We start from the raw sequence: 14,833 nt of genomic DNA on the forward strand, positions 1-14,833 counted from the left end.
ACATCTCTCTTAAAGGGACATGCCATTTGAAATTTAACTAAGATCATAGTGCATGTGGGATACACTATACCAAGCCAAGTGCATGATATTTCATTGAAATGGTGATCTTACTATTGTTAGTAATTGTAGCAATTGTGTTTTTAAGCAAAATACTTTTGGAAAGTAATGAAAACATTTATGCTATATAGCAGTGTCCTGTTGTATGCTGTTGTTCTGTTTTGAAAATACTTTTAAAATATTTTGGGACAGTAACCTCTCATCACAACACCAAACATTTATGCTACTTAATGGCAAATAAATCCTTGATGAAGCCTGCTGTTCACAAGAGGAGTATCGCAAGTCCTAATTAGGAGAAAAAAGTCTTACATATGAGTTTCATTTTTTATTTTTTTTCTTTATAGCATAAAAAAAGCTTCTTTACAGAGCTAACAATCTTGGTTAAAGATTATTTACGTTAATGCATGTTTATTTTGTTACAGTAAAAAGCAGTGCTCACATTTCTTCTAGGACAAACCTCCGTAGTTTACATTAGATGTATGCTAAAAAAAAACCCTCCCTGCACCCTGTTTATTTTCTTTGATGTGTGAAGAAGCACAAATCAAAAAAGCACTAATTAATTTACCGCCAGATCATGGTGTCTTCACTGTTTTAGTGCTGAAATATTTGTACGTAATCCTGTTCTTCAAGTCTAAACTCTGTATGGAATCTGCAAATGAATATTTCTGCATAAGAATATGACCCTAACCCTAACTTGAAATCGTTTTTAAGTGTAAAGGTTTAAGGTTTTAAGTGTATAGGTCTGGTAAAGCATAACTCCAGTAGTTCAAGTAGGTAGCTGTGTCAGCATGTGTAGGCTGCAAAGGAGCAAGTTAAGGTTTATTCTTCTCTTTTCGGCATGGAATAAACCTTTACTTGACTCTTACTACAGACCTATCTCACTGACTTTTCATAAAAGTAACTTAAATTTTTATTATTAAAGTAAAATTTGTCCCAAATACATATTATCACAGTGTTATCCTTCAAAAGTGTAGAGGTGTAGATGGAATGCAGCAGTAATGATGGCACAGCCAAAACTGGAAAGTTTATTATTATGAGGAACTGTGTTCCCAAAGTCCACACCCAAAAAAACAAAGTGAAAAATACAAACTAACCAAGGGTAAAAAAACACAAAACTATAGTACAATAATATATACATTCATTGATTTAAAAAATAGATTGTTGTAGGCAGTTCCTATTCTACACTACCACCAACTTCCTCCTAATCTCTCTTCTCCTAGCTTGAGAATGTCCTTATCTAGGTTAAATTCCCCCCCTAGAATAGTTCACTATAAAGCAAAAAAGAATTCTACAAAATAATAATCAGAATTCTGATATACACCTTTCTCCAGTGAGTACACAATTAGACAATTATATTATTAACAAACATAAAACATCTTTACTCCTTTTATGGACACACATATTTTAAATGTAGTGCAGTCCTGCATCAGATTATTTGAAAAAATAAAAATGGCTACATGTGGTGCTGCCTGACAGCTTGCACATTTTAAATAGCTGCATCTATATTAGTATTATCCTAATAGGTTTCACTGCCATATTCTTGGTGTTCATCTCTGAAAAACACAGATAAAAGGATTTCCCTACATTGTTCTGTATTAATGCAGCAAAACGATGTCTACTCCACTAGGTATCATTAAGTGTTTAAACAGACCCTAGAGTTAATGGTCTTTACAGAAATACCTTGACTTTTGTTCCCATGAACAAAATATAAAGAAGCTTCCAAATGTGTATGAACAGAAAGCAAGAATGAAGAGTAAAACAGAGGCCTGGCGAAAAATGGTGGAGACTGCATTCTGCTTTATCACTACTCATCCACAGAAATTACTAAGTAAATTAATAACTTAATTCACTAACTCAAGAAGTTTTATGTGAGGTTTATATGGGATGTTTTTAAGGTCTAATTTAGTTGAGTCTTATGTAATCCAAGGTGTCAAGATTGTCAAGATATACACAAAAAAAAGAACACTATTGCTGATTTTATTCACTGTATTCTCCAGATCCATTAATATATTTGCCTTTCTGAACAGATAACTATCTGCTCTTTTGTACTATACCACTCACAAAGATGACAAAATGCCATGGCATCTCTAAACATCACACTCAGACATTTTCTTTGTTGTTATCTATATCAGCAGCCATATCACCCTGCAACTCACTGAAGCTAAGCAGGTGTGAGCCTGGTCAGTACCTGGATGAGAGACATCCTGGGAAAAACTAAGGTTGCTGCTGGAAGAGGTGTAAGTGGGGCCAGTAGGGGGTGCCCCCCCTGCAGTCTATGTGGGTCCTAATGCCCCAGTATAGTGACGGGGACACTATACTGTAAACAGGCGCCGTCCTTCGGATGAGATGTAAAACCGAGGTCCTGACTCTGTGGTCATTAAAAATCCCAGGGTGTTTCTTGAAAAGAGTGGGGGTGTAACCCCAGTGTCCTGGCCAAATTTCCCATTGGCCCTTACCAATCATGGCCTCCTAATAATCCCCATCTATGAATTGGCTTTATTACTCTCTGCTCTCCTCCCCACTGATAGCTGATGTGTGGTGAGCGTTCTGGCGCGCTATGGCTGCTGTCGCATCATCCAGGTGGATGCTGCACATTGGTGGTGGGGGAGGAGTCCCCATTACCTGTAAAGTGCTTTGAGTGGAGTGTCCAGAAAAGTGTTTCTAAAGTTTTTTAGCAGCAGGAAATCAGCTGATGTACAGTATCTTACACCTTCACTGTTTTTAAACTGATAGTTAACAACAAGCACCCCAACCTTAGGAAACAAGTCCAAAATAATTGTTTATTATGGTAAGAGAAACTCAACCTTTTCCCGTGGACTAAAGCTCCGGGGTCCTGCGATTTGGCCTCCAGTTCTTGTACTTCATCAACCAGCGTCTTAAAACAAGTTCTTTTCATTCTAAAACAAGTAAACAGTAAAATAATTGTTTGGTTAATCTGTAACAAACCTCAAATGCATATAACAAACCTTAATGCAATAAATAAAATATGTTTTCAGATATACAGCAACTGAAATGTTCCAGGAATCTTTGCAGTTATTATTATGTTAATGTAAAACCTTCACTATACTACACCTCTGTAACACTTATACAGTATATATACTTGAATTAGTGGGTATAAATATTAATTATCCACTCATACTGTAACACTACAATAGATGGAACTATGTCCCAAATAATGCTCTAATAATGGTGCATCAGTGGGACATATTATACATTTACAAAATACTGTATTTTATAATAAATTAATTTCGCACTTTACCTGATTCACTTCATTTTATTATTAGGAAATTCCAAAGTACTAGTTTTGTTTTTATAGCTTGATTAGCACTGATTAGTTCATATTTATGATGTCTTAATATCACAATCATATGTTTACCTAAGTGAGAGGTGCATTAAAAATCCTGGGCTAACATCACATATTGCCAAGATACATTGATAGTACACAGAAACCTCATGCATAGCACTTTCAGATAACACCCAAAAATTAGATGGGTTCTTTAACATTGTTTTTTGCATTTGCAAGAATTAAGTCTGAGTGGCACATAACGATTCACAAACAATAATGCTTTCACTTTGATTGGGATGTGGGATTATAAACATAGAGAACATAGAGGCTACAGATGAAAGGAGGCCATTGTTCCGATTCTCACAACACTTTGTGCATAAATGCATCTTTTGTAGAAACAGTGCTATTTGCTGTGACTTCAGGGTTTTCACATACTGTAGTGAACAGAATAACAATTTTCTCTTGCATGTCCTAAGCATGTCTGCGCCATTTTTGGAGGATGGTACTACTACTGCAGCTTCTACTATTAATAATAATATAATTGCACAAATAATTTATGTTTTTAACCAGACCTAAAATGGTGCTTTTCATTACTGGACACAAAAACATTTAGAATCATAGTAGGAACTCACACTTTGTATGTGACATCAAATAACAGAGACGTCACAGGGATAAAGAAAAGGCCCATCCAAAACACTCCAGAGGTAAACAGCATGTCAGCCTGTACAGAAAAAACCCCCACAAAATCATGTTTTATGTTCTGTGAATCAAATATACACAATTATAAATAATTATTAAAATTATTTATTGAATATCCTGATAGTACAAAGACTCCATATCTCCATCTGAAAAAGGATTACATCAATGAAGAGAAAGGAAATTGAAAAGTTAAAGATAAGGAGATATACATTTTATGTTTTTTTTTAAGAAAATGTATTATAGGGTTACATTCAGGCAAATTAGAAAACAAGATGAATTATTAGAAATTTCATACAAGTGCAAACGTACTGTGGCATAATATATTAAGATGTATATGACACAATATTGTCGTAACAAAGAGTATTTGGCAAAAAGAAAGAAGGTTAAAAAGAATCACCCTATGGTAACTGTTGGATGATTGAAGCATTCTGGGAATAACTGAAGCAAATTTACTTTTATCCAACAAACCAGATAAGGAAATGGCACTACAAGAAAAGCCTTATAATGTGCTACACATTTCTTCTGTTCAGTTGTCACAATTATAACATTTAAATCCCCCATTTGTGGCTGACAAATAATTTCTAGAATTTTAAATTTGGTATTTTATACCAAAAGTTAATATTGCAGTGTATGTGCAAATCCAACTTTAGATAATTGATAAAAATGTTTAAATTATATTTGATGTAAAAATAGATTAAGTTTGTAAACTTTTGAATGATTTATTAATTGCAACAATGATACAAACAACATTTCTGCTATTAAATATGGGAAGTACAATTAAAAGTAAATATATTTTCATCTATTCATTTTAAGTCTGCTTGTAAAATCTGAGGATCACAGAGGAAAAACCTACTTGTATTTAATACAAATGTAACATTATTTCTGATGTTTAAAGTCATGTGCTATACTATTTGTTTAGGCCAAATTAACTAAAACAATCTGCCATTGAATTTCTTAGAGCAAAATACACCCTGGATTCTAAATTACCTAATGATAAAACTATACAAGAAATAGTCTAGAAATAGAAATAGAAATCTCTATTACAGGTATTAAAATCAAAATGGATGAAAAACAATAATACCTAAATCTGTCATCTGTTTTCAAATAGCTTAAATTAAAAGCATAAAAGCAATAATAATAATAATAATAATAATAATAATAATAATAAAATATTGAATATGATGTTCTTAAAAATAAAAGTTACATTAATCATACAGTTATATAATTTAAAGTGTGATGTGTTAATTTTATTATTTTCCTTGATCATACTATTAAAATTTACAATACCACTTTTGTTCTATATTCTGCATTTAGTTTGATTCGAATTAGGAAAATATGAACAAAATGCTCACTAAGGTACAAAACATTACAAATCTCAGTCTTCACATATATTTTATAATGCTTCTCAGAGAGTATAACACCTATATGTATTTAAGGGTAGTTTTTTTACTTTCCTTCTTAAATAAAAATGAAACAAACTTCAGCTTTTTAAATGTTCAATTCTTATTTCTTATCATCAAAATAAAAACACTGTTGTTTTTATGATATAATTATAAATTACCATATAGTGTAGTGGATAACAAATTAAATTAAAATTTTATTGAAATAAATGTGTAAACATTTTAACAACCTAGATGCATTGGGGACCTGTGTTGTGGGAGGTCATACTATGAGGAAGGTTTCTTCTGTTCAGCTACAAAGGATGTTGTTGCAAAACTCTCTTCGTAACTATGAAAAAAGTAACTATGAAAATGTATGCTTCAGTGGAGCACAAATCTATAAACCAGGTGTCATAAATGCTGGATTGGGTTTATTCTTTATGTGTAACAATTCTAAGAACACAGTAGCATTGATGATTTATGTTGTGGGAGGTCAGGATGACACTTTCCATTTGGCTATGAAAGACATGCCTTTTTGATGTAGTGAAAATCTCTTGGTTACTGTGAAAAACAGAAAAAATATCAAATGCACATTTTGTTACAGACAAAATTAATAAATACAGAGTTCAAAAAACGAAGAATGAGTGTATCATTGTAGGGATGAGCAGCTTGTGTAACATTGTTAAAAACTGTTTGGAGAAAGCTACTTTTTTTTACTAGCATACCAATAAATTATTACAGCTTAAGTTTATTTAAATAAAAAGTATTTAAATGGTAAACCATTTTAAGCAGTTTAAGATGGTTCAGTATTACCCTGTATAACAGGTTACTTCTTATATTTACCTTTTTATATACAGTTATCTAGCTGTATTCTGTTTACTCCATATGAAGAAGAAAAAATAAGTTTTAAAAAGAAAGGTTAATCATTTCCTATTGAAAGTTTTAGTCTATTAGTTAAAAATATGTATACATTAAAAAAACATTAGAAATAAAGATGCACAAATCTTACATAAGATTTCCTTTCTGTTGAACAAAAATTATCTTCTTGTAAGAAAATATCAAACAAGTATAGATGAAACAATTTACAGCAATTAAAAAACCTATGCGCTGAACTCTGTTCATCATCCCTGAGTACTGAAATAGTACAAAAGTTATAATGTAGGTTCAGGAATGTTAATTCCAGCTATTGTGATGGTAAATATAACAGAGGACAATTGGGTCTTGCTATTCACTCCATCCCGGACTTTGGCTTTAGAAATGACCAACATGAATTGAGAAAAGCCAACTTTTTTCCTGTGTAATATTTGAAAGCCTGTCAGATTTTTTACTTTTTTCGTGAACCTAATCCAAACCTTAAAGATGTAAAGCTGACATTCGCAAAAAAGAAAGAGCCTCTTTGTGTAGCTTTTTTTGTATTAAGAAAAAATCAATTCCTAGCGAGCTATTTCCTTCTTTCTTTATAAGAAAGCTACCCCTCAGTTTGAAGAGCTCAGTTTTGTTTCTAACTTTTCACATCCCTCAATACACAAGGAAATCATCTGGGAAAGGCAAGGCAATCCGTCAGAGACAATGGCTATAACAGGGGAAGCCTGTTCTACAGACAGAGCCAGCCTGCCTCACTATGTGGTTTACAAACTGTCTCAAATGTGTGAGATCTGTGGTTTTTGCCAAGATCTCTCCCCCCTCCCTGGCTTCTCCTCTAGGCCTTGAGCAATCAAATGGATTTGGTTAAAAAAAGTGACTCCCAAGGGGATTCGTAAGAGATCAAAAAATCACTCAGATTCAATGCCCATTGCAGCGGAGGCCTTACAATACCCAAAGAGAAAATCCAAGTCATCAATGCAATAAGACATCTGTAAAGAATAATAATCTGCAAAACTACCACCTAATTTACCCTGCAAACCCAACTGTTTCTTTGGTCACCTGATCTAAATGTCTCATTACCATACCTACTCTCAATCTAAAGTTAGTGTTAGTAAGGATGATAAAAAGTTAAATCCCACCTTCATTATTAAAATAAAATACTCTGAGCAACAACATTACGAAAGATACATTTCCTTAAATGTTCAAACTCAGTTTATTGCAATGTTAATATAGTCATCATTTTTAAATATCTGCTTTTGTCATGTCATCTACTGCAACAAACTTTTAGCAAGATCTATTATTGCTTTCCTGTTCAGACCAACCAAAACGTCTATGGTACTGTACAAGTGTTACTTAGAAGCAAAGATGCTGACCAAATAAAAAGGCATAAGCAGTACTTGGGTAACAGATGTAAATATTTTTTTACAGATTTTTGACTTCCTGTTTAAAATTATGAATAAGATAAACACAAAAAGGTGAAGCATATATATATTTTCCTTGTCTTTTAAGTTCTGTTAAATATGATTACACATTTTATTCATAATAACCTGAGAAAAAATCAGTTGAAACGATACTTATTTCATTCACTGAAGGGAACTTAAATCCTTAAATTAAAAACAAATCTAAATTATAAATATATACTGTAAATTTATATATAAAGTATCCAAACTTGTAAATGAAGGCTGGACCCTTTTTTGAAATCCACACCCACTACTACAGCTGTTTTTGCCTATATTACAATGTTCTCAACTAAAAAAAGCTCACACAATTCTCATATTTCAAACCTTCCACTTTTGAAATTGTCTGGAGAGTTCTCAGTTATTATACTATAAGTCACACTTCAGCTTTTGTAACACTGTTTAGAAAATTGATGTTTTGTCTTTAGGTTAATTCTGTTTTTTATAATAGACTAATTGGCATATTAAACATCTATCATCTGAGGCAGAATTAACACCTAGCAAAACATAAAACATAGTTTACAGATGCAGCCATTCAAAGTGCGCGGTATACACACGTACCGGAGGTAATTGGCTATGGCGTAGCGCATTGTGACGCACGATGACGCACAGTACCCTTCAGTGGTAAAATTCCATATAAATATTCAATACTACAACGGGCACAGTAAAGATGTTTACTGTAAATCTTTCTACGACAGACCAACGGACCACGAGTGCCCCTGTCGGTCAACCAATCACAGCCCTGTCGCAGTACATGAATATAATTATATCTTATTAATTTCTTGAGATACGCGATTCTTTTAATAGAGTCTTTGCTGTGCTCTAGAGGATCCTTGTGATATTTCGAGCTCTGGTTGAATGATAAGTGTCACAGTTTAAATAATTTTCGTAGTTAGAAATTATGGAATGCTCTGTTAAAAGCAAGGGAGTTTTTATGTCCGTTGCAGTTTTTTTGCAACATTAATATAATTATATCGTTATTAATTTCTTGAGATACGCGATTCCATATTATATTCCCTTTTAATCAAATTCTAAAAGTATGCTTGTTGACTCCGGTATCACATTAGTTAAAGACTTCGATGCTTAAAATGTTTAGGGAGAAATGGAATACTGGTGTGTATGTTTTCTTTAAAGTACCGAGACCAGCCATATACTGTATGTTTAAGTTCCAAAATTAATATCGTTTATGGCCTTCACATGCGTTGCAGTATGCTCCTATTCTTTTTATGTTCAGGCACTAAGATTTCCCTTCAGTGGTAAAATTCCATATAAATATTCAATACTTAAACGGGCACAGTTAAGACATTAAATATACATATACATACTGTATACAGTACAGTTTGCATACGGTAATATGTTTCCATTCCAGACTCCATTCCAGCCACATTTCATACACTTTTCATCATCCACATACACAAACTCTCTTCTGGTGACCTCATTCACACCTGACACAATGCTTTTTTTTCCCTTGTGCCTCAGCTGCCCTTCCTAAATAGCCTTGCTGAATCTCTGTCGAATACACACACTCAAAACATCCCCATAGCTGCTGACGTTTTCTCTTTTTCACTTCCGGCCAGCATACATTCAATACTCCCACAGCTGCCAGTTCACTTGTATGCTCAGCCAGCTTGCATCACAAGCTGTCTGAGAACATAGTGCAGAGTCCTCATGATCCAAGAGAGTCAATAATTCACTCTTTGCAGCTTGAGAGAGTCAAGCAGTCCCTCTAGAGAAGTCAGAGAGTACATATACACTGAACAGCTCCTCACTGTAGCTCACCAAGTCCTCAATTCTCTAGAGCAGTGGCTTCATAAACCAATACCAACTGACAGCCTGTCACAGCCAGTATTATATAACAGTTCTTTGCCTAATTAATGAAAAATAAATTTGCAGATTTCTATTGTATAAGCAAACTGTGCAGAATTTCTATGCAGAGACTAATGTGACATTAATCACCTATGAATATAACTGCTGACATAACATTTTAAAACAAAATATTCAAAACCAAAGCTGATTATTTCAGCTAACAGAACAGCTTAAAATTTAGTGTATTTAGTATATATAAACAGTAAAATTTAAAACATGTTTTTTATACTAAAGGACCATTTTCTCTTCCCATTATAATGTGGGTCAAAAACAGTTACAGTGTCTTCATAAAGTATTCTGAAGAAAAGTCTCACCTGTATTTTTTCACAATTTGGTATTGTGCGAACTCAAATAGAAACAGTAATATGAATTTTTTGTCACTGATCTACTTTAACGTTGCTGTATAATTTCAAAGTGGTCCAAAAGTTCTAAAAGTTTTTCCATGTAATTTAAAGACAAAAACACTGAAATATCACAATTTAATAAGTATTTACCCACTTTGCAGACATGATTTGAGATATACAACCGAATAAAAAGTTTAACTTTAGTTTAAACTCTAGAGTTTGGAAAGTTCCAAGAAACACAGTCAAGTCCATCATGAGGAAGTGATAAGACTATGTAACCACCCAGACTAAAGTAGGCTCTCCTCTCAAACTGATCAACTGGACAAGAGGGACCTTGGTTATAGAAGTGACCAAGAACCCAATGACCACCCTGGCATAACTAGAGTCCCATGTCTGAAATGGGAAAACCTGTCCATTAGACAACAATCTCTGCAGCAGGTTTATCCTTTGACCTGAATGCAAAGCACTATGCCTAGCACAAAATAAACACAGCTCATTACCCATGTAACACTATCATCACCATGAAGCAGCATAATAGTATGGGGATGCTTATCATTGGCAGCGACTGTGGCACTTGTCAGGATGACACAAATGACTTCAGAATAAGAAGGTGAATGTTCACGAATGACCTAGCCTAAGCTGACGAGTATCCAACTCAAAATCTGTGGAAGCACTTAAATACTACGGTTCACCAAAACTCACCATTCAACTAGACAGAGTGTGAGCAAATCTTAAAAGAAGGATTGGCAAATATCCTCAAAATCAGATGTCCACAATTGATACAAGTGTACCCAAAAAGAATGCAAAAGGTGCTACTATGAAGTACCGACTCAGGGAGGTGAATACGTCCGTTAAAAAAATATACTTCCATTTTTAATTTTTATAAATTTTTGTAACTCAACAAAAATATTTTTACCTTTTTAAATTGTTACATACAGACGCAGTCATTCAAAATGCACAGTACAAACCCGAACCGCAGGCACCTACGTGTGCGCCACCGCGCCCTACGCGGTATGTGATTGGCTGGCCAAAATGACCGACAGGGGCACTCGTGGTGCATTGGTCAGTAGTGAAAAGATTGAATCATTTAATCTCTTTACTGTGTACATTTTAATCAGCTTAGTATTGAATATTTATATGGAATTTTACCACTAAAAGGAAATTTTAGTAGCTAAACATAAAAAGAATAGGAGCATAACGCATCTGAAGGTCATAAACGATATTCATTTAGGAACATAAACATATTATGTAAACTGTATATTGCTGGTCTTGGAATTTTAAAGAAAAAATACACACCAGTATTCTATTTCTCCCTAAACATTTTGAGCATCAAAGTCTTACATGTGGTTATTTCGGAAACGTTTTTACGTGCTCCTCACTCCTTCTGACCATGTTACTGTACATTTATACAGTATACAGTACTTTGTGAGAAAAGTGATAGTTTTAAGCTTTTCTGCTAATACGCTTGATACCGGAGTAAACAGAAGCATACTTTTAGAATTTGATTAATAGGGAATATAATATGGAATCGCGTATCTAAAGAAATTAATAACGGTATAACTATATTCATGTACTGTTGCACAAACAGTAGTATAAGACTTTCCATTGATAAGTGTTTGTCACATGACTGCCTCGGTGGGGTGATAGCTTAAGTAACTGACTTATAACCCACCTGGATGATGCGATTTTTATCTCTAGTCAATATATGGAGGCTGATTTTTTCACAGTTTAAGAATTAAGTGATCAATCTGACAATACTTTTACAATACCTTGTAAAAGTTTTAACTCCTCTCCAATTCTGCATGCTCGTTTTTTAAAATACAAATGTTGAAATATAAATGATGAATACACAACTTAAATTTTAAATCATTTATGTATAACTTGTGATGCTGCTGGGGGTGCAGTCATCATATGGGACTTTTAGAAGGCGGGTCTTGAGACCCAAAGTAGTGTTATAATTTACAGCACTTTTATTTAAGTTTGCAATTAAACAAGAAAAGAGCAACAAAAAGTAAATAAGCAGAGAGTATAACTCAACAGCTTAACTCATGGATGGAGGTTCTACAGTACTTCATTTTGTCTTCTAACTAAATATTGGGTGTAGCCATCTGCCCCCAATATGCAAAAGAATCTATATTGCCATAATGTGATGAAGAAATGGAAAAATAAATATAATTCTTTACTGGAAATCTGCAAATCTGACTTTAAGTGTCATCTGATTTCCTTGTATTTCTTGAGTGTCTCCCTCACTTGAGTTTTTATTCTGTACTCTTTTCTCAACTTTCTGTTTCACTTTACAGGCTGTCCTTTAAGTATAGTATTCAGCTTATTTCACTTTCTCTGTTCTTTTCATCATCGGTCAGCAACACAGACTCCAGAAAATGGATAAGCAACTGACATATCCTTTTTGCGTTATAGGCAACTCTCTCGGCACCTCTTTTCATTTCATAAACAAATGTTTTATTTTCTCACAAACCAGCGTATCATTGGTTCAGGCTTCTATTTCAGTATATAGTGTATTCTTCTTGTCTGAACTTGTTCATCACTTTTGGTGTTGATTTATATTGTCTGCAAAAAGACATGTCTAGTTCCAGAAATGACATCAGACACCAAATTATATTCCGGTTTCTGTCCGTGGCCATCTTAGCGTGGTGAAAGACTTTTAAAAAATCCATTACCCGCTTGGGGAAGAAATGTCCATCAAATCTCAGGTCCTTAGGGACATCTCAATCTTTATCCCTGAGTTGTTGTGAAAGCTCCTTTGTGGTTGAAATCTACTGCCCAACTGATGGTGTGATTTGTCAAAGTGATTTTGTGTACCTGAACTAATTAAAGCTTGCCCTAGCAATGGGGTGAATTCTCTTGCAAACAAAATATTTTCAGTGTAAACATTCAAGTTTTTGTATGAAATATTCACTTTAAAAAAGTATATACTGTACATCACTATATGCTTAGGTTTCTTCTGTCAGCTGACATAATAAGCTGTTAAATGGCATAAGTAAAATATTATGAAAACAAAGACTTCCAAGCAAATACTACCCACTTACTCTTTTACTTGAACTTGAAGTATAAGAACATCATATGCTATGGAAAAATTAGAATTATACTAAGGCTAGGCTAGAAAAATTATAATTATACTAGGCTTGAAACTCAAACATTTGTAAATAGTAGGAGTTAGTGTTATAGATTGCATAACAAAAGAGTCATGGTGTTCCAGTGGCCATCTTGATTTATACAATTCCCCATAGTCTAATATAGCCATTGTGTTGGTACTTGTTTCATATCTATAAAGTTCAGGATTAACTGTTCAAACAGATTTGGATGAACAGATGTTACAGGGAACATTTATCAAGTACGTGCTAATCCACAAAAATTCAGACCACGTAGAGGAAGTTTTAATTTTGAAAATAGAACAGCAGTTCTCCCACCATTGTACTTAGAGGAACATAAGTAAACTGTGTTGTCACTAGAATGGTTCTAATCATAATTGTAATTGGCCAAAATTAAACGGGAACAGGCTGCATTTTGCCAAGCAGTTGATGCCCTTTTGTGTGCAAGAAATTATGACACGAACAAGTGCAACTCACAAATCCAATGGTTTGACTGCCCCACTTTAAATTAGACAGTATAACACCAGTAGTAAAAAAAAAGTGTTTGCAATATCCAGGAGGTTCTAGTCTCCTGTCTGGAAGTTTAACAATCTTTCAATTAAAATAGGTTCCTAGTCATGGCCTGCAAATGGGACAAAATAGCTGTAAGAAACTCCAGTACCTCTCCAGATATGTCTGGTGCCAGAGGGATCACAGGCCACAGAGAGGAGTAAATCCCAAAGAAAACCACCCACATGCCGATACTTCCCCAGATGGCTATGTGGCTAAACTGTGGAAAAAAAACAGCAGAAAATTAACTATAAAACTAAGTACTTTGTGTAGCTTCTTTATTATTATTAATAACAATAACAACAACAATAATAACAGTAATAATTCTTAGTTTTCAGAATACATTTATATTTACTTTAAATGTTTTTTTAAATAAAATACATGATTTAAAATGTTATAGTTAGAAGTAATGTATGATACTCTATTAATACCTATTGAAAAAACTTTTATTGGTATGTTCAACAGCTGGCAAAAAAGACGCAAGACACATCAATTTATAAACTGAAATGTGAATGTGAGTTAAACAGGTTATGCAATTACATATATGGGCCACTTGTACACTGTACAGAGGAGCAGATGAGGCAAAATTCTCAGCAGCTAAGAGGTTAATTGAAAAACATTTAATCTTAAGTTAGCAGAGGGTTTTTAAATGAGAAACATAACTGGACAAAGTTAAGGTTACCAGGGGTGCTGCCAAAGTAAAAAAAATGTGGAACACTTTATATTATACTTTTATTTGCTGAGAATTTCTTAGTAATGGATGATTTCTGTACCTACCCTTGTCCATGATGATGTCTCAAGCCCAGCTTTTAGACAAACTGTGATGACCACAAACTGTGAAAATATTAATAAAAATAATAAACTCAAACTTCACCATGTTTTTCTTTTCATCCATCTATTTTCTAACCGTTTCTTCCAATTCAGACTTGCGGAGGAGCCAGAGCCTATCCCAGCAAGCAAAGGTCTTATGACATGGTATACCCTGGAGAAGATGCCAGTGCACTGTATGGCTTACACAGACACAGACATACACAAACTCATATTAAGGCCAGTTTTCCCAGAAACCAGTTTTATCAGTATGTCTCCGGACTCCGGGAGAAGAGCGGAGGACCCGGTGGAAACCCACAAGGACACTAGGAGAACACACAGTCCCCAAGATAATACTCTGGGTCTGGAATTGAACCCAGGGGCCCCAGCACTGTGAGCCAGCAATGCTAACAAT

The 14,833-nt window shown here is 34.1% G+C and overlaps 1 protein-coding gene across 6 annotated transcripts in view; it reads right to left on the reverse strand.

Annotated features, from left to right (window-relative positions):
• atp8a1 (ATPase phospholipid transporting 8A1) overlaps positions 1-14,833 on the reverse strand; it is a 330,133-nt gene that overhangs the window by 12,876 nt on the left and 302,424 nt on the right. For all 6 annotated transcript variants that reach the window (XM_069190605.1, XM_015345307.2, XM_015345310.2 and 3 more), the window contains 4 exons: positions 14,389-14,445; positions 13,724-13,831; positions 3,976-4,064; positions 2,862-2,954 (listed from right to left, as the gene is read on the reverse strand). In XM_069190605.1, coding sequence (XP_069046706.1) covers positions 2,862-2,954; positions 3,976-4,064; positions 13,724-13,831; positions 14,389-14,445 — 347 coding nt within the window. The remainder of the gene's footprint in view (positions 1-2,861; positions 2,955-3,975; positions 4,065-13,723; positions 13,832-14,388; positions 14,446-14,833) is intronic.

This window comes from Lepisosteus oculatus, chromosome 1, assembly GCF_040954835.1.
Source record: "Lepisosteus oculatus isolate fLepOcu1 chromosome 1, fLepOcu1.hap2, whole genome shotgun sequence".
Taxonomy (NCBI): domain Eukaryota; kingdom Metazoa; phylum Chordata; class Actinopteri; order Semionotiformes; family Lepisosteidae; genus Lepisosteus; species Lepisosteus oculatus.